Below are 25,789 nucleotides of genomic sequence, written 5' to 3'. Positions count from 1 at the left end.
GTTTTGTATTAACCTACAGTGTTTCAAATAATTAGAATAAATACAAACCCTTGAATGAGAAGGTGTTTCCAAACTTTTGACTGGTAGTGTATATTCATAAGACACATTAATAATACAGTTGGAAGTGGCCAGCTAAGTTGTAAACTCAGATATTGTAGTTGTAGCGGTAAGAGCAACATGAATGAACCAAAGTCTCCTTACTGTGTGGAGAAATGTTCAAAGCTTGATGATGTCAGCTCTTCCATTACAAACTCACAGCCCCGCTCACATGGGGACATATTAGCTGCCTGTAGAGATGACTGCTAACAGGCTAAACAACTTATTATGGGGGGAAGTACTGCACTGTTTACAAGGTTAGCTACTTACTCAGTGTTGATGAGGCCTTCAATATTTGCATGAGCTGAGAATAATAACTTGGGGTAAAGATAAACTTGTGCAACTTTGAAGGAGTTTCAAGAGGCCGACTTCAAACAGCTCGGGCTAAGTTTTATGACCACCTGACACCAAACAATCCAGATAATGAGAGCACATCACAGCTTAAGGAGAACTCCAAGGATTTCATGCCAACACTGATAAATTGTCTGCTGTGGTGAAACAGCTTTAAGAGTTGTTTGTGGTTCGGCTGGCAGGAGTTTGGCCCGTGAGCATAGATCTTACCTTCCAGGATGATGTTTCTTTTATGAACAGTTTTGTATTGTTTTGATCATATGAGTCTGTTTTGTTCAATTTCACAGATCAACAAGTGCATGCGTGAGCCCACTGGCTGACTGTGAAGCAGGTATGTGCAAATAACAGCAACACTGCATTATAAAGAGCTTTTCTTTCTGAGACTCTGCTGTCTCAAGTTCAAGCCCAGGGTATCAAATTCAAGCTTTAAAGGGATGTTAAGAGTCCTCTGAAGCCTCCAACGAAAATTTCTCATCATGTTTTACTAGTCAAGTCACTTCAAACACATTCTATCACCTACTTAAATCTGTTTAACACTGCCATAAAACAGTGCCACACACCGATGGGAACCCTCTGTTCAATCCCCGCAGGTCCTTCAGGAGATTGCATTCCTTTGAAACGGATTAAAACGGAGCCTCCAGATGGGGAAATCATTCAAGTGACGGTGCCAGGTGAGTGTGCACACGGGCCGCAGACATTAGCTCCGAGAATGGTCCACTTCTAAAACTATAAAAAGTATCAGGAGACGTCGTGTTGATAGATTTTCACTGACACATCACAGGTCTGTGGTACAGTGCCAGCGGTCCACCATGTATAACTCTGAGGTCCTCAGCCGGGCTCAAAGGAGAGTTTGGGTGTTTTTAAAGTGGGGTCGTTTGAGGTTTTCATCAAGATCCAAACAGCTGATCATGTACAGTATGGAGCCAGGAATAAAGACATTATAAGGATGAGAAAATGTATTCTGAGAGAGCTGTGACAAGGTGAAGTGGTGAGAAGATTCCACATATAGCTCACACTTAAACTGACGTTGACTTTTTTTATTCAGGACTTTTAAAGTGGCTGAAATGTGTTTCACTGCAGGGCTGTGTTCACCTGAACCTCTGTGTCTGTGCTGCTGCAAGTTTCTCCAAACAGGGAACACAATATCTTCCATCTGTTGTCTTATTTGATCAGCATGTTTAAGCTTTTCATTTCATCGCTGTTGGGCTGAAACCTCATACCTCCAAAACGTCAGCTTTTAGAGGTTTTAAAATAAATGAACCCTTAACCAGATTCAGTTGCAATCTCTCCTTTTTTTACACATTAGATATAAGAGAGCAATGTAAACAATTAAAGCAAGTGATGTTTTTATATAAGAAACACAATAAGTGAATGAACGAAAAAGAGCAACCAATAGTAATAAATGATAATGATTTAAAATAAAAGACAAATAAATAAAAAGGAAAATAATTAACAGTGAAACTACAATAAGATGAATAGGTTCATATTTTAAAGATGCATTCGTTGAAGAGGTAAAAAGAAAAAATAAGAATAACAAATCAAATAAAAACACATATTCAAAAATAAATAATAATAGTAATAATAATAACAATAATAATAATAATAATTCTTCTTATTATTATTATTATCATGATTATTATCATCATTGTTATTATTGTTATTATTATTATTGTTATTATTATTATTGTTATTATTATTATTATTATTATCATTATTATTATTATTGTTATTATTATTATCATGATTATTATCATGATTATAATTATTGTTATTATTATTATTATTATTATTATTGTTATTATTATAATACCAAAAACAAACTGAGAAATAAAAAAATAAAAAAAACGTGATAATCTACACTATCTCTTTTTAATGCTTTTCATTGGATTCATTGTGTTAAGCGCCCTGACAGACACTAAGAGTAATCAAACACATTACTTTTTGAACAAAGAAAAAAGTAATGAAATATGAAGATACAAGGTTTCTGCCTGACAGCAACAATATTTGATTCTTCCACCTCTGGGAGAGTCAACATTAGTCAAAAAGTAAATGCAGTATTTTAATACCAGAAAAACACACAGTAAGGGTTTATGTCCGCTAACCTTAAGAGAGGCTTACAGTTTGTCGTCCTAGTCTTCGATGATTAAGTTGGTTCTCACATTTAATGTTTTGTTTTCTCTCACTTATTTCAGTGTTTTCATTAACAACTTTAATTTGCTCAACTTATTGTCTTTCAGTTTTGTTACCGCTCCCTCAAACACACTCTCTCACACACCTCACACTGAGAGCCTTCCTCTCTGTACACACACACAGCAGCCGGTCCCACCCGCTGTTCTCCTCTGCCAGAGTGTGTCTCATCTTTGGATGAAATTTATCAGCAGCACGTTTTGAAACACAAATATTATTTCTTTGACTCAACATCATCACAACAGGTGATCTGTGTGTGGACGAGGCTCGTTAATGACAGTGTTTCTTAACGATCCAAAAATAAGAAAGTGCAGAATGACATCAGCAGCAACCAGCTGCACATCCTGTATGTTAGTACTGCAGTCAGTGCTTCAGAATTCCCCCCCCACCCCCCTCTCTTTCTCTGATCACCTGGAGAGCGGGCGTCAGGTTACAAGAGATCATCTGGTTCATTGATCACAGACAGCGATCTCACATGGAGACAGGTTTTTTTTTTAATGGTCTTCAAATATGCTTGTGAGGCCAATAATACACATGGGTGGCCCATCCAGGTATCATCAATGTGAGGGAAACCCTGGGCAGTATACATCACTTCATCAATCAGTTTTAATTCAAAGCTTAAAATCATGTCTAAAGTTATCTCAGGACACAAACAGCAGACTCATACTGTTTTCTTTTTTATTAAGAGCTGCAACCAGTGAGTCTGTTGGTGCTGCTTTCACTTTTTCAACCTCATTGTATAAGTGTAGACATAATGTTTTTGTCACTGGAGACGATTCTTAAAGATTCCAAATAAAAGTTTTAGGTAGCAGCTTTGTACCGTTATATAAAAGCCAAATATACACTTTTAGAGTTTTATTCTTACCTTCATTTGTCTGTGTGCAAGTCTGGAATGTGGTCATCATGTGGCCAATTATGGAAAAACTTTGGGTTTCCTTAAGATATACTTAATCAGACTTTTTTTATGTGCTCAGGCAAGAATGGTGAGTAAGCATAGTGGATAACTGCAGTTACTATAGACCGCCTATAGGGGGCAACTTAAGAAGAAGGTTTTGAACTTATTAAAGGTTCATGTCCTGCAACTGCTGCAACCAGAACCAGGACTTTGGAGTGGACTTAGCTTCCCATGGAGTTATAAGTATCCTGCTGGTTTCTGATATATTTGGAGAGACAATATATTTATATTTGAGGAGCTGAATCCAGTTGTTTGCAATCAAATTTTTATTGTTTTCAAAGATATGCAGTACAATGAAACATCAGCTGTATGAGCTAGGACAAGGCATATCATAGAGCAATGACGACACACACCCTGACTCAAAATAGATCTCAGTATGATATCAATAGGGAATATGTATTCCAGGTAATACAATAACAACATTAATAATATGAATATTAATAAAAGTAACAACAACAACAACAACAGGAAATGGTCAAGAAGATAATGCTCAGCTATGTCATAGAGTTACACATATTCTTGGACCTAAGTTATAGATGTTAACCAGGATGAGATTGTGCTTCCTGTGGCTGAATCCAGTTGTTAAAGGAAAACTAAAAGTGACAGAGTTCATTTTTAGCTACCTGATGTTTGATTGTGCCCTCTTGTGTTTAATGTCTAACACAGCACACCTTGTTTGTTCCTGCAGAGGCTGGCACCAGCGGTGAGGAGCCGAATGAGTCAGTGGCCGAGCCGGTCGCAGCTGCAGCGTGTCCATCCACAGCCTCGCCCTCCGCTCCCTCTGCTCCCTCCGCACCCTCTGCATCCTCTGCACCCTCTGCTCCCTCAGCTCCCATCCCCCAGATGGAAAACCACACAGGTAACCTCAGCCTGGTCTGCCATCCCCCCCTTTACACCTTCCTCCTTCTAACTGCAGCTCCTGGACTGCCACCTCAGAGCCTAACAGCCTGCTCAGCGTCACCCAGCGCCCACCACGGCCACCCCCACACTCTGGCTGTTTTTTAAAGGAGATAAATAAGCTGCCACACGTATGAAACACTTTTTCTTCCACTCTCCGACTTCCCTCACACTCAAAACTCCCCAGCTGCCACAAGCAAACAATCCCGACCTCCCAACTCCCCGACTTTGGCCTGTAACTCTTCTCATACCCGATCCTACTAACACCACCACCTCTAATCTGTAAAGGGCAGATTGCACCAGCTTCCATTAAGTTATTTTTAACTCTTATCTTTGTGATGTTGAGATTGGTGCCGTCTGCATGTTTACAGATCTGGAGTTACATTGTCTTGTAGTCCTGCAGCCCACAGCGTCCAGTGTTAGTTCATTATTTAGAGACACAAATCTGCCCCTCATAGATCCTTCCAGTCCTCCAAAATCCTCCCTCCTTATCACACAGACCTTAGGTTAATAGACCAAGACATCTGAGCAGACTTCACTCTCTTTTTAACCACATGGATTGAATTTACTAAGTATTATGAATATTAATGTGAACATAGAACACAACATTTCAGCATCTATCTGCACACTGACATCAAAAATATTTTTCCTATGGATGAAAAAACTCACACTAATGATATTTTATGGAACAATAAAGAATAAAAACAAGTTTTTGGTTCTTGGTGTTCAAATGTAGAGCTTTAACAAAAAGAGTGTGGAGTCTCCTCAGTATGATCTTGGGCTAGGAGTTAGCTCAGAGTGCTTTAGGAGGCGTTTTGTTTTATTTTGTTGATTTGATTGTGCTTTATTTAAGTTTTCTTTTCTTTCACAAATTACCTCTAAAGGAGACAAAACAAAGGTAAGTGGAGCAAACATCACATTTAGCATCATTTACTGTTATATGCTCCTTAATTAAGGATTCTTTTGGTGATATTTTGCATAGTATATAGTGAAATTGTCACAACTGAAGAAAGGAGGGGGAGGACCAAGGTGCAGGTGCAAAATAAAACAATGTAATAAACTATAAAGAGATATAAAACAAACTTACTTCAAATAAATCCAGGGAACAAAAACACTGGAAGACAGGAATCACAGGAATCCACTTCACATCAAACATCATAAGCACCATGGACCGACACAGAAGGGAAGAAACACAGTGGCTGTTTTCAAAACCGCTTACAATATTAGCAGTGCGAACTGAAAAGTAACCCATGATAGAAATACCATGAATGACTGAGATTGAGCTCTGTGCACATATTACACATGCTTATAGTCATATAAATATGTTCAAACAACAAAAGCTTTGACTTAAAAATATAGAATGAAACACACGTTTGATTGTACTTGACGAATAAAGGATCATCCTGAATCACAGGAGCTGCTTGTCCTCAAAGGCCACCGTCGCTTCACCAAAAGGAGGGGTGAGCAGGGGAGCGTTTCAGTCTAGAATCTGACCTCTAGATATCATGAGGAAAATGTAAAATCATGTGTGTGGGTGTGGTCAACATTTTCCTACATTTGCAACCACACCAATAAGGCTCAGTGCAAAACCACCTCAAACAACTGGACTATAGGGAGCACAGAACTTTAACTCAACTCAACTCAACTTTATTTATAAAGTACTTTAAGAACAACAGCAGCTGGACACAAACATAAAACCATGAGACATAAAACAACGGTAAAACAAAATGAATAAAAACAAAAAATAAAATCATAAAATCAATAAGAACAATAAGATAAAAATAAGTTAAACAATAAACTTTAGTTTTAGCTAGAGGAAAAAACTGCTCATAAATATGAAACAAAGGAAGAGATGTTGAAGGAATGTGTCAATGTTTCTTAAAGGGAGGGTTTCTGTTCAGAATTAGTTTTTTTTATGACATATAAAGTTTAATGAAATCAACATTTTATTCCACAAGATTTTTAATTTTTTAATTTTTATTTAACCAGATCAAAACCCATTGAGATGACTCACCCGTATCTGACTGAGGGTCTGCTAAGTTGGATAATGATAAAACCTGAGGGTCATTTGGAAAGTACAAAACAGATTTGCATGAGAATTTGATAAAATGATCAAAGCTGGGCAGATTAAATTGCTTCAGTATGTGGCAGTGATGCCATCTCCTGGGATGTCAGCTTTAATGCTTCATGTTCAGATTTGAACAAGGTAAACATTAAAATATATGATTGTAGGCAGCTCTGCTTGTTTAATGAATCAAACCCGGTGCAAAGTGTAAGAGTGTTTTCTTCTTATTGCAGTGCTTCCACCAAACTTCATGAGACGCAGCTCGTAGTTTTCCTGTCATTTTACAAACTCACAAACACAGGGCGAAGAAAACATCACCTGTTCGTCAGGGGAAATGAACACTGTCTTTATAAAATGACCAAACAGACGATTAATGCTAGAAACAGACAGAGTTCAACTTTTTGTATTTGTGTTTCTGTTCAATATTTATCTGGACGTTTTTGGATTGAATTATTTAAAACACTGATATGACATCAATACCGTCCTCTGACAATGACTGATAATAGAATTACTGCACATCTGTATTTTAGCTTGACCCTTTGAATTCGTCCATCACCTGTGTGTACAAGCAGGAATAAACCTCATACAACAGAGAGAAATGTCACTCACCTAATAACCACTGTCGGCTATCCTCAATTCAAAGCTTCTATTCTTCTCTCCTTTCTGTAAAGTGACTTTAAGTGTCCAAAAAAGCGCTGTATAAGTCCTATCAATTATTATTATTATTATGGTTATTATTCTCTGTGTTTCTGTAGGGATCAGAAGAAGCATCCTAGAATAACTTTTGATTTTAGTCATTTATCAGATATTTGAATTGTAGTTTGTTTAATAAATGTTTTAAATCGCTCCATTTTCACCTTTCTAATGTTGTTCTCTTATCTTTTGTAGCTGAGGCTCTGTCCCCCGGCACGGTGCCCCAGAGCATCAGAAGATCCTCTGAAGGTACGCTGGACTGACTGGTTCTGTGTTCACACAGTAACAGGACTGTATCCTGTTACTGTGTGAAAATATGACTCTGGAATAAAAAACAGACACAAACTTAATTTAAACCAGCATTGTTCTCTACTTTGTGGCACTCCTCCTCTCTGAGTCCATCTCTTCCTGTGATTAATGACCACACAGTCTGTTTGTCATTAGGAGGTCGGGAAGGTGCAGGAGGAATTTATCAAAATAAAGTTACAGAAAGGAGAAGCAGTAATGTTCACAGTTTGTTAGACTCCCTCTGACCTCACGTAAAGACACTCATTGGATAAATGTCTTCTTCTGTTGGACTCATGTAGCGGGCAGTTTGGTGGAGGATATCGGTGAAATGATTCAGCAGCTTCGGAGACAAGTGGAGAGCATCTTCAGCATTAAGTTTGGTAAGTACGAGATCTCTCCTCATGCACACATTCTTTACCAAACTACAGCGAGTGAAGCGTTTAGTTATTAATAATAGGGGTGCAAATGATCAAAAAACTCACGGTTCAGATCGTATCACGGATTTGAGTCACGGATCGGATAATTTTTCGGATCAAAAAAAAAGAAGAAAGAAGACAAGACAAATATAACTTTGTCCTCCATTTATTTTGTTAAACCCTTGTAAACTTTAGCCCATTAAATAAAAACAGTCAACTCAAAATGTACTGCATGTGCAAAGCACCCTATCTGTGGGCCCAGTCCTGCCTCATTCCCTGCATTTCATGGCATGGCAAGTGAAGGAGCAGAGGAACTTCAAAAGTTTCACTCTATTCTTCTTTCATTTGCTGATTTTCACCGTCCACTTTTCTTTGAGCAGCAAACTGTGAACACACCGTTTGATTCTAGGGTCCTACAGTTGGCAAAGTGCCAACATGTGAACTGCTCCATAAACGAAAGTGAAAGTTAAAAATTGCACTCGCAGCATTGGACTCTAAGTGACCCAGTAACAGCCTGTCTGCGTATCGTTGACATGGAGAAAAAAATCCCGGTAAAGGTGACCCGACCAAAAAACAGAGTGAAGGAGTAACAGTTTGGGGGCCACAAATATGCGGCCCGCGTATTGACGGCCTCTGGTCTAGTGGGTGCGCGACGGAATTTCATAACGTGGCTCAAGCACATTCAGCATTCACTGTATTTCACAGGGAAACCAAAATGCTCCCATACATGTGACTTACAAGATGCAAGAGGGTTATAATGTTCCTCTGCTCCTTCACTTGCCATGACTACCACTGCGCTTGACGAGTGAGTTGACGCGCAACCTTTTTTTTTCATCAACCGATCCTCGGACTACGTCCGTGCCGAACTGTGGAGAGGCATCCGTACGGATCACGGATCAACGATGATCCGTTGCACCACTAATTAATAATAATAATAATAATAATAATAATACATTTTATTTATATAGTGCTTTTCACAGAACTCAAAGACACTTCACAAATAGCACACAATAAAAGACACAATAAAAGAAACAAGTTAGAAACACAGTGGATATAAAAACATTAACAGTTAAAAGCAGTTCTGAAGAGGTGTGTTTTGAGGTGGGATTTGAATGTTTGTAGGTCAGTGGAGTTGCGTATGTGTGTGGGGAGGGAGTTCCAGAGGGCAGGGGCAGCAATGGAGTAAGCCCTATTGCCCCAGGTTCGGTGCTTGGTCCTACAGGGTGGGGAGAGGAGGTTTTCATCAGAGGAGCGGAGAGCACGGGAGATAGGAGGGGGCCAGGTGATGAAGGACTTTGTAGTCCTTTCTGATATTACTAATGTAACTGAAGTTTTCTTAGATAATCAGACACATTAGAGTTTGTCTGCTCAGTGAGGGGGCTGATCAGAGGGGAGGAAGATGATGAATTTTTCTGTCAGAAAAACTTATGCAAAAATGTATAGTTCTAGTTGAAATAGGATTTGTTTTTCTAAGTGCACATGAGGGATTGTACAATGTGGCCTCTTGTAGAGGTAGTGTGAAGTGAAGGGGAATGATGGACAACCAGGGTTCATGTTTCTCAGTTGAAAAAGCAACTATTCAGGTCAGCCATGAAGAAAAAAAAACACTATAATAATAATTGTGTGTATTTATGAAATTCCTGTACTGAAAAATCAACTAGAAAACTGATCAAAGCAGGAAGTCTGTGTCTCCTCACAGCCCTCACAGTGATGACTAGAGACTGGTCAGTACACTGTTTCCCCATGCTGCTGTGGACCAATCAGGGCAGAGCTCTGTACTCAGTGCCACCTTGGCGTGGTAGGCTCCATAACAGCCCTGATAAAGTTGATAAAGTAAATTAGGTATTTATAATAACCAATAAAAATCAATTAATCAGCAACAAAATGTTGTTTGTATTTGGCATCTAGGCTCGGTACTCATTGCGTCTCGCAGTTTCATGAGTGCGTGGAAAATTGTAGATTGAGGAGATGATCGCTTACTGTGTTTGTCATGTGATTGTGAGAACGATTGTCAAATGTAAAATCAGTGCTGCTGGAGTTTCCTGCCCGAGCTCGCTCACAGGCCTCACTCCATTTCCTTTCTTCAGTTCTTTCGGTTTATTTTGAGATCGCAGAAAAAATATGCAAAGAATGCAAACTGAGAATGAAAACATAGATTGTGAAAGGACAGGTTGTTCACGAGGTGGCACTTAAGCAGATTGTCTTCAACTGATATGCATTTATATCTGACAGAAAATCACACTACAGATGTAACTAATATTTACTTATTATCATGTTGGAAGTCAGAGCGCTCAGAACTACACTACCTGTCAAAAGTTTGGACACACACTTCTCATTCAAGGGTTAGTATTTATTTTGATTATTTGAAACACTGTAGATTAAAATTGAAGACATCAAAACTATAAAAGAACATCTATGGAACATACAACTTCCACCTGTAACTTCTACCTGTTGCTGTTTGTAACAGGTAGAAGTTGTGAATGAATAAATAAAAACAAAGAAAATAACAAAAGATAACTCTGAAAATGTTAAAATATTACAAAATGACACAGATAGGACAAACATGGCTTTAAAAAAAAACATCTACCATTGAAATTAAAAACATATACAGATTTTTTTTTTTTCAAAGATCTGTTTATTTATATTTTTACACAAAGGAACAATGTAAACAATTAAAGGAAGTGATGTTTTTCTATAAGACACACAATAATCGAAAGAACAAAAAAGCAACCAATAATGCTAAAAGATTATAGTTTAAAATAAAAGATATATAAATAGAAAGAAAAATAAAAAATAAGGAAACTACAATACAATAATTGGTTAAAAAATAAATAAATGCAAAAGGTAAAAAAGCAATAAGAATACAAAAATATATATATATTTAAAAAAATAATAATAATGAATAAAAAGTAAATAAATAATAAAAATAATAATAGTAATAGTAATAATTATAATACCAAAAACAAATTGAGAAATAAAAAAAACATCTACAGAATCATGACTCAAGTTGATGAGTAGATGTTGGATTCTTTTGATGTCCTGTTTGTGTAAATTTCAGTTTTTCTCAGCTTTCCTGCAAGTTTTAAAAAGGTATTGTCCCTGAGTTCTCAGACAATAAGAGAAAATATGACGGTCAGACATTCTACAAATCATCTACCAGAGACTGAAATGATCCTGTGTGACTTCTTTGTGTTTTACTTTGGAAAGAGGTCAGTTAAAATATGTCAAGGCTTCTCTTTTTCTCCTCCCCCTCAGCTGAAGCTCTGGGCCTTCCTGAACCAGCCAAGGTGCCGTACTCAAAGTTCCAGATGTACCCGGAGGACCTGTACGTCACCGGGATGCCGGAGGGGATCTCACTGCGACGGCCAAACTGTTTCGGAGCGGCCAAGCTGCGTAAAATCCTGAATGTGAGCAGTCAGATCCAGTTTGTCATCAAAAGGTGAGAGCATGTAGCGCAATCAGAGGAAAGAGCATAAAAATGTTAGTTTATCTTTTTATTTTTCAATAACACTAATTCATTATCCACTGACTTCACATTAACACGTCTTTGGAAAGGTTTGACTCTTTCATTTAGGGATCCATTCACCGCTCTGTAAATATGAGTCTCTTTGTTTGTGTGCAGACCGGAGCTGCTGACCGAGCAAGTAAAACAAGAGATGCCTTCCATCCCCGTCTGTGATCCAGGTATGCTTCTCTTACACCCGCATCATCTGTGGCATTTATCTGTAATGCGATTAAATTTGAATAAATGAGAAGTGACATTGAATTATCCTTTGCCCTTTTCATCAAGATAGAACGGCTTTATTAGGTAATTTACTGACATTCAGGCCTGAATGCACCGGAGTCTGTTCAGAGGATGATGCACCAAAACTCAGACTACAAATATAAGCAGCTTTGTTTTTCATTAACCCTGTTCAGTAAGCTGAGAGGTTATCTTAAACACAGGTAAGGAAGGCAGGATATTTAATATGCACTAACTTTTACAGTCTAGTATTTTGCCTACGTTAGTTATCAGTTATCTTGATCATGCTAATGATGCAATAACAACCCAGTTATTGTTCCTCTGACTACAAACGTACACAGCTGTGCAACTAAAGAAGCACGTTGTTTATCAGGAGAGTCTCATTGTTGGCCAGATAACCCTTCAACAGGTATACTGGTATTAGAGATTTCAATTTCAAGTATTTACCGTGATCGATCTTTGGAAATGTTAACGATCCATTATCGATTGATCATTAAAAAATATATATAAACGTTTTCCCTGTCAAAAACAATGCCATATGTGTTTTTTCCCTGACTCAAATTTTCCTTCACAACACAATATATATATCTGACAGTATTGAATAGCTCTGATTATATTGAGGTGTTCAAAATGTTAAACATGTGGAGCAGGCTCATAACCTCCGCGGTCATACAGTCATAAAAGTGAAGGCTCAGACTTCAACAAGGGAACTGAACAGAAACATATTTCAGACTCAGTGTCCAGTTTTCTGTCTAAGATAAGATAAGATAGTCCTTTACTCATTCCACAACGGGGAAAATCAAGTGTCACAGTAACAAAGTAGACAGTGCAAAACAATATATATATATATATATATATATATATATAGCAAACAAGAGCCTATAAAGAACAATTATTAAAAAGTTATTAGCAATTCAAATTCAAATTAAAGATGTAAAAATAAATAATATAATAATCTTACAACATATATATATATATATATATATATATATATATATATATATATATATATATATTGGCTATAGAGTCTGATCACTGCAGTAAAAAAGACCTGCAATATCTCTCCATGAGACACTGCGGGTGAAGAAGTCTGTCACTGAACGAGCTCCTTAGTGTTGTTATGGTCTCCTGGAGGGGGTGTGACGTGTTGTTCTACTTGTTCTTATTGAGAAAAATAAGCATATGAACGCAGTCAGGTGTCATCCGGTGGAGCAACCATGTCATAATCAGTCTGGCGGCGGAGCAAAAAAGCGCTTGTGGAGATCTGTCACTCAGCTGCAGCCCCCAGCTGTGAGCAACACCTTCAGTCAGCTGATTCACATCAAAACATGCTTTAAACTTCAAACACCTCCCTGATAGCTGAACCAAATATGAGACCACATGATGTTTGTTCCACGTGTTAGAAAATCCAAACAAATAAAATGTGTTCGAGTAAGTTCTTAACAATCAATTAATCGTTACTACATATTGACATCTCTAGCTGGAATGCATTGATATTATATTTCTGCACCCATATATGATCACTTCTATGTTATTTATCCAGCAGTGTGCACAAAGAGATGCTTGAGTAAATGAGGTACACAGCAGCTGTGCAGGATAAATCATCTGATATTGTTAACAGCACTTAAGCTGTCAATTGAGAAATATTTACAACAATGTCAAAGTTATAGGCCATAAAGGAAGGTAGTTAGCAGCAGGGTTAATTAAGTTATTTGTGTGTATCTCTGCTCAGAACGCTGCCTTTACCGGAACGCTTTAAGGCTCTGAAGGTCAGATTCCCACAGCTTGTTTTCTCTTTTTAAAGGAGCGTTTGCTTTGATATTTTTTCATTCAGAGAAATTCTTCCAGGAGGTCAGGTTACCTGTCTGCCATCTTGACTTGTCTAGCCACCTGAAATGTATAGTAAACAAGTCATTCTCCATCCATCATACACGTAGTAGACATTTCAAAAAGGTATATAAAGCTGCAGCCACTTCATATTTTCTGATATCTCCTCTGCAGAAAAAGTGTAATCTTGGCAGTCAGTGGGAGGCCTATGTGGAGAATAATCCACCATCTGGAAGCAAATAATGCCGGTTTAAGATGTTATTTGCTCTGTCCTCTGCTTGCATGAAATTATGAGGTCAAATCTAGTTTATGTGCTATTTTTGAAACTGCTCTTCAGGGGGGAAAAGAAGAGTCCTTGCAGGGATTTCCTGCATCTATCTCTACCTTTTATTTGCCACAAAGCCCTGGCTGCTGGAACAAGAAGCTACTCTTAGTGTTTGTTGTGTTCAGTAAATGTTAAGAAATGACGTGAATGAAGTTTAACCTCTAAAATGTTTTTCCAAAGAGCTGGACGCCAAGGACATCACGCCGCTAACAGAGGACGATGCAGCTTTCTCCAAGAGACCGGGATTCTCAGGTGCGTTCAGGTTCCAAGTAGCGTCTTCAGTCACTGCTTTGAAGCTATATATTGTTTCAACTTGAATCAGCTTTGTGTATCGACTCTTATCACCTCCTCACTTCTAAACCTTTTCACAGACAAAGCTGAATAAACCGTAGCAGACTCTGCTGGGATGGGAATGTGAAAAGATGACATTTCAAAGTGTTTTCTGTTTCTTGTCTCCAGAGTGCCTGGAGTCCAAGCTGTCCAGGATCGACCTGGCCAACACGCTGCGAGAGCAGGTCCAGGATCTGTTCAACAGGAAGTATGGGGAGGCATTGGGCATCAAGTACCCCGTCCAAGTGCCTTACAAGAGGATCAAAAACAACCCTGATTCAGTCATCATCGAGGGCCTGCCCCCCGGGATCCCCTTCAGGAAGCCCTGTACCTTCGGCTCCCAGAACCTGGAGAGGATCCTGGCGGTCGCTGACAAAATCAATTTCACCATCACCAGGTGGGAATCCATCTCACACAATCACTAAACACCAGACACTCTTCATTATGTCCATCTAAGGAACACTTGGGGGAAGGCGACTTGTGTTTTAATGATTCAGATCGCAGGATTTATTATAATCTATCAAAGGCATGTTATAACTTAACTCTTCCAAGTCATAAAATCTATTCAGCTTTAAGAAGTATAATAAACATTAATAATTGAGTACAGTTTAGCTTAAACAACAACAAACTAAACAAACAGATTGGCACTCTGGGACTTCTAACAGTCATAAACAAGGTTTAGAGGCGTCACGGTGGTGCAGAGGTTAGAGCTGTTCCCTCACAGTAAGAAGGTTGCTGGTTCATGTTCATACAGTGGATGCATTGGTACTTGGGCTTCCTCCCACTGTCCAAGAACATGCTTGTTAGAAGAATTTGTCTCTCTAAACTGCTCATAGATGTGTGTGTATGGTTGTTTGTCTCTTTATGTTAACCCTGCCTCGTGTGCATTAACAGCTGCGATAGGCTCCAGTCCTCCTGCAACCCTGAATGGGAAAAGCAGTTCAGATAAAAGATGGATGAATAATTGCTGAGGGAATGGACTACAAAGGCTGTTATGGTGCACAGATTATAATTTTAAGTGTAGGAGACTTCATGTTGCTCTCCTTTTGGTAAAGCTTTTAACATCTTATTGCTCAGGAAAGCTTTCAAGTCTTTCAAAAGAAAGAGGACTTTTCAATGAGCTCTTCTTTCTTTGCAGACCCTTTCAAGGACTCATTCCAAAACCAGGTAAGACCAGACCTTCTTTTAGCACCATTAAATCAACACAATGCAGTTCAGACTTTGAAATCTTGTGAAATATGAATCATCCTTTTTGTTTGTTTTTCTCAGCACCTCGACGGGTCACTTTACTAAAGAAGGCCTACGCTTCTATAAGTGGTGAGTAGATGTGTTGACACGGTTTCTGGAAGATACTTCATGAAGAACTTGAATCTGGTAATCATCATTTACGGTTTCTTTCCCCTGACAGACGATGACGACATTAACCGCATGGGGGAGAAAGTCGTCTACCGAGAGCAAGTCAAGGAACTGTTCAACAAGAAATACGGTAAAGACACAGAGAGTGACAGGTGTGACATCAGACTCAGTTTGTGTGACGTGGGATCAATCAGATCGGGCGCAGACTTAGCCTAACGGTTAAGTTGTGCCTCTTTCCTGCATGTCATTCCCCCACTCTCTCCGTTTCCTGCACTATCCACTGTCCTATCCTCAATAAAATAAAAGGTGTAAAAGCTCAAAAATATAACTTAAAAAAACAATCAATCAGATTTGTTTTTAGAGCCAATTCATAAAAAAAACTCAAACTTTATTTATACCAGTCAGTGAAAAAAAAGTGAATTACAGAAACATGGGGACACCGGAGACCTCCAATCAAGTGATATTATTTTAGCTGCAACCATACCTTTATTAAGGGCCTGTTCCTGATGGGGAGGAAGGGCCCCGTCCTGTCTGAACAGCTGAATATCACCAGTTAACGATCAGGCTGAATGGTTATATTATATTGTTTTTAGAAAACCAATGAAATATGTCACACCAGAACTTACCAAGCACAGGACACTGCCAGAACAAGTGTGATAGTGATCTCTCTGCTGTGCCACATCTGTCACACACAGGAGAGACTGCTTCATAGATCTTACTAAGCTTAGTTTTAGAATAATGTAGTCTGTGTAAAACTTTAAATTGAATTTAACTATATCTGGAGTTGATAGAGCAACTCTTAATGTTGGGCAGGCCCTCCTCCCACAACTCATCAGACACTTAGACACCCAACTCTTCAGCCTAGGCCTCCCTGATACCCCTTTTCCACCGAGACAGTTTCGTCGCCGTTGCTCAATTGGGAACCAGTTTTTGTGTTTTGACTGTGAGAGAACTGGCTCCCAGCGGGTCCCAGAGCAGCACCGACTCTTTGCTGGTCTAGAACCGCGAACCGCTTATATCAGGAGTGAGGGGAGGGGTTGCCGTGACCAAAAAGACAAACCAAATGAATCGTATGAAGTCGCCGTCCATGTAGAGGACGACAAGTAGCACAGAAGTGTTGGTAAAGTTGGATAAGTTCTCTTCAGGACCTCGTGGGATTATGAAAAGCCAGGAGCAACACCAGCAAGCTACGTTATCCGCCATCGTTGTTATCGTGAGGTAAAGTTCAGGCTTGCACTGCTGGGAAAAGCAGCCACATAGAAGTGACATCATGACATGGCTCTTCCACAGACTCGAGCGGGTGGGAAAAAAAAACTGGTCCTGAGTTGGTTCCCCAAGTTGAACCAGCTCTGAACCAGCACGAGCACCAGCCTGGAACTAGAACCAGGTTCACGTTGGTCGAAAGGGAGATGACCGGCAGTCACTGGTACCTCAAAAGCATTGACAAGGCAGATAATAAAATGTTTAGAATTTGGCTGTAAGAGAAGTAAATCATAAAAAAAACATGATTTTTTTATTTGAGTGTGAATTCTGGAATACACTCACGTACAAAAGGCCTTGATGACTTGACGGTAGCGGAAGAAATTAGAATGAGGGAAATGAAATTTAGTTTGAAGCTGAAGAAATGAAGCAAACTTATTATCTATGTAAAGATCTCCAATGCAGCACAGTCCTCTTTCCCTCCATTCTATCAATCAATCAATCAATCAATCAATCAATCTTTATTTGTATAGCGCCAAATCACAACAAACGTTATCTCAAGAAGCTTTTACAAACATAGGAGGTCTAGACCACTCTATGTCAAATTATGAACAGAGACCCAACTTCAAGACAGGGTAAGACTCAGTCTGACCCCACCTTAATCCATCATGAGCATTGCACATCGCAGTATTTAGCTAGTTACAGTGGTGAGGAAAAGCTTCCTTTTAGCAGGCAGAAACCTCGAGCAGAACCAGACTCATGTTAGACAGCCATCATGCCTCGACCAAGTTGGGTCTGGAAAGACAGATAGAGGGGAGTAAGAGAGAGAGGTGATAGTGATGAGACGAGTCGTAGAAGCTGTTGCCGCTGGAGTCCAGCACGTCCGTATCAGCTGGAGTCTGGAACGTCCACAGCAGGTGAACGTCTACGGCAGCTCAGAGGAATCTACGAGACAAGGGAGCTCAGTGACTCAAGAAAGTTCTATGGTTAGTACCTTTAATGGGACAGGGAGAGTTAAAGTAAGTGATGAAGGGGTTGGGGGGGAAGGGGGTGAGCTAGGATCCAAGTCTGTCAGTGTGCCAGTTCCCCCGGCAGTCTAGGCCTATAGTAGCATGACAAAAGCTGGTCCAAGCCTGATCCAGCTCTAACTATAAGCTTTATCAAAAAGGAAAGTTTTAAGCCTACTCTTTAAAGTGGAGAGGGTGTCTGCCACCCGGACCCTGACTGGTAGATAATTCCAAAGGAGAGGGGCCTGATAACTGAAGGTTCTACCTCCCATACTACTTTTAGAGACTTTAGGTGCAACTAGCAAGCCTGCATGTTGGGAGCATTCTAGAAATAGCTTGTCCATCAGTGCTGCTTTGAACAAATGGTTGTATGCTATAGGGCTGTGTACAGAGACACTTAGTAGTCCAAATACTTTTTTCATCCAATTTAAAATTTTGAAGGAGTTGGGAATTAGATTTTCACAGGTTAATATATTCACATCACATTTTTCTGACATTCATATAAACTAAACTAAAAGGAAACGCCACAAGCACAACTGTTTTGATTACACAGAAGGTGCTACCTCAGTGTTTCATTCATCATGTGCATGTGTTCAGCAGTTATTTTTAGTAAAGGTGACAGGAAAACAGCCGCCATCTGTCCCCCTGTTTGCAGCTCTTTACAGGTGATCAAAAAGCTTAACCTGTGTGTGCGTGTGTGTGTGTGTGTGTGTGTGTGTTTGATCACTTTATTTCATGCCGTGTGTTCAGGAGAGGCTCTGGGCTTAGACCGCTCCGTTGTGGTCCCATACAAGCTAATCCGCGGCAGTCCAGAGTCGGTAGAAGTCAGTGGCCTTCCAGACGAGATCCCCTTCAGAAACCCCAACACCTACGACATTGTGTGCCTGGAGAAAATCCTCCAAGCTGCAGATGAAATATCGTTCAACATCAAGAGCCAGCTACAGTAAGTGCTGGGACACCTGAATATTCAGCAGCCTGTTAGCCGTCACTAGCTGTATATTTCAGGGGGAATTAAGGGTTTTGCTGCTCTGTAGTTAAGCTCATTATGGTTTATTTATGCTTTAGGTTTAAATCCAGCCTCTGAGATGTCAAAGAATAAATCCTCTAAAAGCAGCAAATGTAAATAATGTGAAACAGTGAACAATATTTTGACGCTAAAGCAGTTAAGCTATGATGAAAGAATGAAGAAGACTTTCGTTTTTTAGCTGTGATTAATTCTCTTGTTTTCTTTTGTCAAAACATTTAATGCAAATGAACGTCCTACTTCTTTCCTCTCCCACAGACCTTTCGCAGAAATCTGTAGCCAAGCTTGTAACACAGGTAAGTCAGTCCACTCTGTTGTTCAAAGATGATCTGTGTGTTTCAAAGCAAGAGGAGGTGGAAAACCATCTGCATTGTGTCTCCAGTAGGAACAAACGCCTCCACCAATCGACGGAAGCGTAAGAGAGTCCAGGAGAGCAACCGAGTACCCACCTCCTCTGACCTGGGGTTATCAACCAATCAGATTCCAGTGATGGTAAGGGTGGAACACAGGAGTCATGGGAGCACCTGTTACCATAACATTCAGAGAATACAATGCACTTTTAATATAGTTATCCAAAAAAATGGTATCCTGTCATCTCAGACTAGTCTAGAGCAGGGGTTCCCAAACTTTTCACCCCGGGACCCCCAGAATATAGGTGCCAAAGACTCGTGACCCCCACTGTCCCTCAAAGTGATTTAATGTGGCTTCATTTAGCTGGTCTGCAGAAAATGACCCTACCTATATGAGCATGTGTCTGTGTTTCCTGTGCTGTTATGAATTAACAAACTGCTACTGATGCTTTTGATAATTTACTGTTCACTAACCCTAAACTTAGGAGTCATCTGGCAACAAAGAAAGGCAGAAAACTCATTAAATTTTTGTATTTTCAAGGTTTTATTTCAAGTTTAGAAACTCATTTTGTGGATATTTTTTACTATAATGGGTAAAATTAACTATTTCTAGATGAACATTCTGGAAGACATCTCACTACCCACCATTTGTGTCTCGAGAACCCTCCAGGGGGTTCCGACCCACACTTTGGGAACCCCTGGTCTAGAGGCTTCACTCTTAATATTATTTGTCTTTCAATGGACTGAAATAATCTATTTAGAGTAAACGATGGTACACAAATATGATATTAACCTTGTGGAGGGGAAAGACTTCTCATTTTAAGACAAGTGATTGTGGAGATTGTGGGTGGTGCCAGTTTCTGCTAATTGGTCACAGGCAGTGGGCTAGATACCTCATAACTATCAACGCTGCTGTAGGCTGAGCTCAACTACTGTATGGGTAACTAGAAGGATGGAGAAAACAGATGGTACTAGAAAGAGCTACACATCTGCATAGACACCCCACACAATGGAGGACAGCTGGAACCTTTTTCCCTCCTGGAACCAAAACAGACTGAATCTTACACACTACCTTCTAAAGTTTGGAAACACCTTCTCATTCAAGGGTTTGTATTTGTTTTAATTATTGTAAACACTGTAGATTAATACTGAAGACATCAACACTATGAAAGAACATATATGGAATTATTGAATGACCAAAAAAGTGTTAAACAAAGCAGAATCTGTTTTATATTTTAGATTCTGTAAAGTAGCCCCCTTTTTCCTTCATGACAGCTTTGCACACTCTTGGTATTCTCTCAGTCTGCTTCATGAAGTGGTCTCCTGGAATGGTTTCTAATTAACATGAGCCTTGTCAAGAGTTCATTTGTAGAATGACTTGCCTTCTTAATGTGTTTGAGACCATCAGTTGTGTTGTTCAGAGGTAGGGTTAGTACACAATGGATAGCCCTATTTGACTACTGTTGTAATCAGATTATGGTAAAACCAGATTATTTCATAGCTTTGATGTCTTCAGTGTTAATCTACAATGTTGAAATAATTAAAATAAATTAAAATCACTGAATGAGAAGGTGTGTCCAAACTTTTGACTGGTAGTGTATACCGGCACAACCTTTATTACCAGTTTAAATGCACCTACCAAGACAAAAATTTAAAATTTACAAAAACAATGATTGTTTTGATATGATGCAAGACAAATGTTCAACATGAACGTGAATTTTTTCTGCAGGTAATCTCTCAAAGTTCAACTTCCACTGAAAATAAAGTATGCCTCGTTCATCCGAAACCAAAAAACAAAACAACCATGGAGTAATCCTTCTGTGTCCTACTCTATCCTGTGCACCGTGTTTAAGATTTGTTACTATGAGTCCTTTCTAAAACTTATACCTAGCAGAATAAGATCAGTTGTTCATCCTTTGACAAGTCTTTATTGCAAACCATCAAAAGAATAAAAGAGAAGATTATAGTCTTCAAATTGACTCAATTCCCTTGAAGAAATATTTTATCAATCTGAAAATTGAAACCTGCAATTGTCATGTTTTACACAAGCGGCAACCTGCGGCCGTGAGACTTGAAGCCGAGGCAGAAGTGTTATAAACTGCAGTGCACTGGTTAATAAAAACAAGCATAGTCTGGATAGCTCACAGCAGTTTCGAAGATATTAAGATTACAAGTTTTCCATTACACGAGGCACAGCTGACTTGATTGACAGGCGGGAACACTGTAGCTGTTGGCGAGGAGGCTCAAAGCCCGCCTCTTTACCTCACACTAACTCGACAGCAGTTCTGTTGTGTTCAGCATTTCCAATATGGCTCCCGCTGACGATTGGCTTCAAAACAGCGCTTCAGAAAATGATGGGTGACGTCACCGATACTACGTCCATTATTTATACAGTCTATGGTTTTACAGCCTCCCTGACATTTTGGAATAGGTGTGGTAATAATTACAAAATAGTCAGGAACAGAAACATGCTCATAAATATAGATTACTTTGCTCTGCTTTTCTTGAAACTAGATCTTAGCGGCTTCGCCTTCAAGGGGTTTTTAAACAAACAACATCAACAGAACTCCTCCTGACTGGTCTGACTTTGCTCAAATGTGTGAAAGTGATTTATAGTTGAACAGTTATTATATGTTTGATCAGAACTATCAGGGATGTAATTATCCTCTGACCTTTGAATTGCTCATCTTTAGGCCATATATCCATGTCCATGCCAATTCCCTGTTTAACTGTAACCACTCAAAGCTAGTATTAAAGTGTTGAATGCTGTGTTTCAAGGCAAGGTCAGCCACCTCTTTGTACTAATGAAAGCATTTTCTCCACCATTATGTCTGACTTTCCTCTCTCATTGTCTTTCTGTGTGTGTGCCTGCAGCAGTGGCCCATGTACATGGTGGACTACAGCGGAGTGAATGTGCAGGTTCCCGGCAAAGTCAATTACTGAAGGGCAAACCTGGACTGCAGCAAAGGGATTAAGGGAGGAGTTTGCCGAAGTGATATTCATGACTCTTCCACATAAGACACTAACACTTTTGTCAGAGTGCTACGACTAAAACAATCTCTCCAGACTGATTACAGAGAGCTGAAGGTTTGACTCTGAATGACGAGGAACAACAGAATGTATGTGGATTCAATTGTTGCAGGGCAAAAAGCGTGGCTTGTTTTCTGTCTCCTGCCTCCACACAGTGCCAGCAGGACAGCTATCACTTTTTATTTTCTTCTAAAGCTGAAAAATGACACTTTTCTTTTTTTTTCTTTTACACAGCTAAAGTCATGTTGTTTGCCCTTGCTCTAACAAAATGTCTATCCACTGAGTCATGTTGTTGGATCCAGCATTTAGATGCAATGTATTACTGACAAAAAAATGTCTGATAACAATCTGGTTCCATAATATTCAGATATTTGTACTTTTTATTTATTATATTTATTGAAATATAACATTATGTGCAGGGATGTAAAATACATTATTCTGTTATACAGCTCCATGAAGAACTACCACAACACTAACATTCATGCTAATAGCCACTCATTAACTACAGGTAACCACTGACATCAAACTTAACACAAGTGTTGAAGTGTCTTAATTAAACAAATTTACAAGTCGACCAATTTCCTCCTCTGTCATTTGAAAGGTGAAAGGCTCAAGTTATGTTACAATACTGTGCTGCTGTGCCTCAGGTTTCTATTATTAATGTATAAGGAATCTGACAAATCATTATAGCTTTGCCTTTTCTTGTTGAGTTTAAAAAAAACAGCCATTGTTAGCAGTCGATCAATCCCTAGTTAACTAACTTTTAGCTTGTTTCCATCATCATTTATCATCGTACTGACGTGAGATGGTTCAAAGCTGATTTGATTGTTGTCAAAAGCAGCATTTAAAACGTATTTTACAACATTTTCCATGATCAAGGAGTTCAAAACAAATCACGTTTCACTATCAAACAGCTAAGAAGTGGCTCAAACCAATTCAAAGCTAACGTGAGTGTCAGCGTGCTAACGCAACTTATAGCGTGATGTCTGACGTTTTCAGTCATCATGGTCGTGTCGTGAAACAAAAATGAATTTTTTCATGAACTAACAGCCTTTCTATCCAATGATATACCACTATTCCTCGTCAGCTACGTAGTGTTTTAAAGCGTACCTTAGCTGCTGTCAATAACAGCATCTTACCAATGCTTAGCTAACATTGCTGTTCTCTTTTTTGTGGATTTACATCACTCCTGTCTCATTATGTCACCATCAAATGGTAATTAGCTAGGACGTGGTTAAAAGCCTTTTGCAGCCGTTGTCAATTAAAGAGTTTACCAATTCTAAGCTAACGTTAGCGTAAGCTTGTAAACATTACCATTAGCTTGATGTATGGGAATGTTCATGTAATTCCACAAAATATTGTTTGATATGAATTTGAACCTTTATTGTCTAAGATTAAACCATTGTTAGATGGTAATGTTAGCAAGGTAGTGTTTTAAAGCTTACCTTAGCATCTATTAGACATTATTGTTAGCTAGCTACCATTTCCTTCAGCTGGAAAAGGAGCCTTGTAATGTTTAAAATGGAAGTGTTAGCGAGGTAGCGGTTCAAAGTTTAGACTTTTTTTTAAAAAATGGACCAATCCCAAGTGAACTGAAGTTTGTTAAGATTACTTTTACACTGTAAATGTTTTCAGTAATCCAGGTCATTTAACAGAAATATAGCTGTAGAATTAACACTATAAACCATTATTAAAGAGCCATTTTAGCTGGATTAATTTTAAAACTTACTTCAGCTGTCAATTATCACATCTAACTGACTATCAGGTGAAACTACTGTAAGCTAGCTAACATTAACGTAGCCAAAATATATAGTTATTGTGTCATCCGTCATTATCAAATGCTAATGTAATGTATAATTTAGTTGTTTTTATAAGTCATTTCTAGCTAAAATTCCTTAGCTAGCTTACATTAGTGACAGCTTTACTATTTAACATGTATTATCAAACAATGTTAGCTTGGAATCCTAGCTAACATTACTTTACAAGCTTACAGAACTTTAAGCTATCATTGTTCCTCTTTTCCTATCCTATATAGTGCTACTATCCAACAGCAGTGTTACATTTGTTTTAGTCGATTGTAGCTATCAAACATCTAGCTTACATTGATTTTAGCTAGCTATGAATTTGTGCCTCTTCTTCTGAACATGTTACTGTCAGTCACGTTAGCATGGAGGAGGTTTGTTGCTAATATGTAATGGTAAAGAATGAGTCAGCAAACATATTTTTAGCTTTAAATATCACCCAACATTCCTTTAAATGTTCACTGTTTATGGTTTATCAGTTGCTGATTGATTGGGAAGTGGTATAATAATTATATTTGTCAAATTCTTTATGCTTTTAAAAATAGCAAACTTTTAACACAGCAGTAAAAAGAACTTGAGCTTTGTGACCCGAGTGTATAATGCCAGAGGAAACTGTGAAAATGGTGAATTGGATCATGTGACAACAACATTAAGCCATCAGAAATTAAAAGGGGACGAAACTGACTCAAAGTTTGCCCGTCAGGTAAACCGCTGCTCAGACAGCAGTAGTGAGTACCTGCAATAAACACAAGACCTTCAGTAAACAGCCTCTTTATGTTAGCACCACAGTAAGAACATGTAAAATATCTCATTAAAGTCAGCCTGAATGTAACATGTAAAGGAAAGAATGGTATGTTATTCTGCAATGACTGTCTCTGGACTAACAATATTTAATATGCTGTACCTTAACGCCAATTAGGCCTTTGAAATAAAATGTGTTGCCTTGCACTTTCATTTTGTTGGAGTTTCTTCTTTGATGACAGGAGGGCAACTACACCACACATATTAGGATTGTTTTACATTCAAGAGTCGGGTCAGTTAAAAATTAGGAATACTTTGCTAAATCAATTGAAAGCATGGGTCAAGTTGGATTCTTGAGAAGCATTGGAGTTTAGCTGTGTAAGCTGCACATTGTGTTTCACACCGTGTACAGAGGAAGTGTTCAAAGCGTCACGAAGAAGTGCCTAAAGCCTGCAGTATGTCCAATTGCTGCTAATGTTTGCTACATGTTTTATGATGGCTAAAATAGCGTTTGATAGAAAAGAAACATTGTACAAATATATTTTAAATTATCATTTTGGTTCATTTTTCCATTATTGTGTAGGAAAGCTTTAAAGAGACATATTTTTATTTTTCTAATGTTTTGTTTGTTGGGACTCTGACAAGATTACTAAAGTACATACGCACACACATGAATTAATTTGATTTATTAACATGTTTTTTCCCCAGTAATAACATCTACTTTACGTATTATTTTATATGTAGATGTTATATTATAATTTTCTAATCATGAATTAACTTTAATTAAGAATGAATCCAAATATAAATCCTCACAGCTTAATACTTTAAAGTTCCTGTGAGCAGTTTTTAGCTGTTAATGAAACAGACTGAAATTAACACTGATGCCTCTCTCTGGCCTGCAAAAGTAAACTAGACCATCATGGTCATACAGGTTGACTGTTTCTGTTGGTTACAGTTATTTCCAATGTCTAAAACCACAGGTAAGAAGAAGGTGCCAGTCGTTGCATTCACTGCTGAAACAGGCTTTTCTCACATTTCCCATAGTAAAGATTCTCAACAAGTGATGTGTTTGATTGACATGAAGCAAGTAAGGGTGAGATTGTTAAA

General features: G+C 38.7%; 1 protein-coding gene across 1 annotated transcript in view; it reads left to right on the top strand.

Moving 5' to 3' along the window:
• gtf2ird1 (GTF2I repeat domain containing 1) overlaps positions 1-24,895 on the top strand; it is a 62,445-nt gene extending 37,550 nt beyond the window's left edge. The window contains exons 12-27 of the mRNA XM_034684319.1: positions 735-778; positions 1,038-1,118; positions 4,278-4,448; positions 7,440-7,493; positions 7,832-7,912; positions 11,204-11,387; positions 11,571-11,632; positions 14,023-14,094; positions 14,302-14,569; positions 15,311-15,339; positions 15,442-15,489; positions 15,581-15,658; positions 18,486-18,678; positions 19,018-19,055; positions 19,142-19,251; positions 21,984-24,895. Of these exons, the coding sequence (XP_034540210.1) occupies positions 735-778; positions 1,038-1,118; positions 4,278-4,448; positions 7,440-7,493; positions 7,832-7,912; positions 11,204-11,387; positions 11,571-11,632; positions 14,023-14,094; positions 14,302-14,569; positions 15,311-15,339; positions 15,442-15,489; positions 15,581-15,658; positions 18,486-18,678; positions 19,018-19,055; positions 19,142-19,251; positions 21,984-22,052 (1,582 nt within the window). The 3' untranslated portion in view covers positions 22,053-24,895. The remainder of the gene's footprint in view (positions 1-734; positions 779-1,037; positions 1,119-4,277; positions 4,449-7,439; positions 7,494-7,831; positions 7,913-11,203; positions 11,388-11,570; positions 11,633-14,022; positions 14,095-14,301; positions 14,570-15,310; positions 15,340-15,441; positions 15,490-15,580; positions 15,659-18,485; positions 18,679-19,017; positions 19,056-19,141; positions 19,252-21,983) is intronic.
• The last annotated feature ends 894 nt before the right edge of the window (positions 24,896-25,789 follow it).

Source organism: Notolabrus celidotus, chromosome 5 (genome assembly GCF_009762535.1).
Source record: "Notolabrus celidotus isolate fNotCel1 chromosome 5, fNotCel1.pri, whole genome shotgun sequence".
In the NCBI taxonomy this organism is placed as follows: Eukaryota; Metazoa; Chordata; class Actinopteri; order Labriformes; family Labridae; genus Notolabrus; species Notolabrus celidotus.
This window is presented reverse-complemented; position numbering and strand designations above follow the sequence as displayed.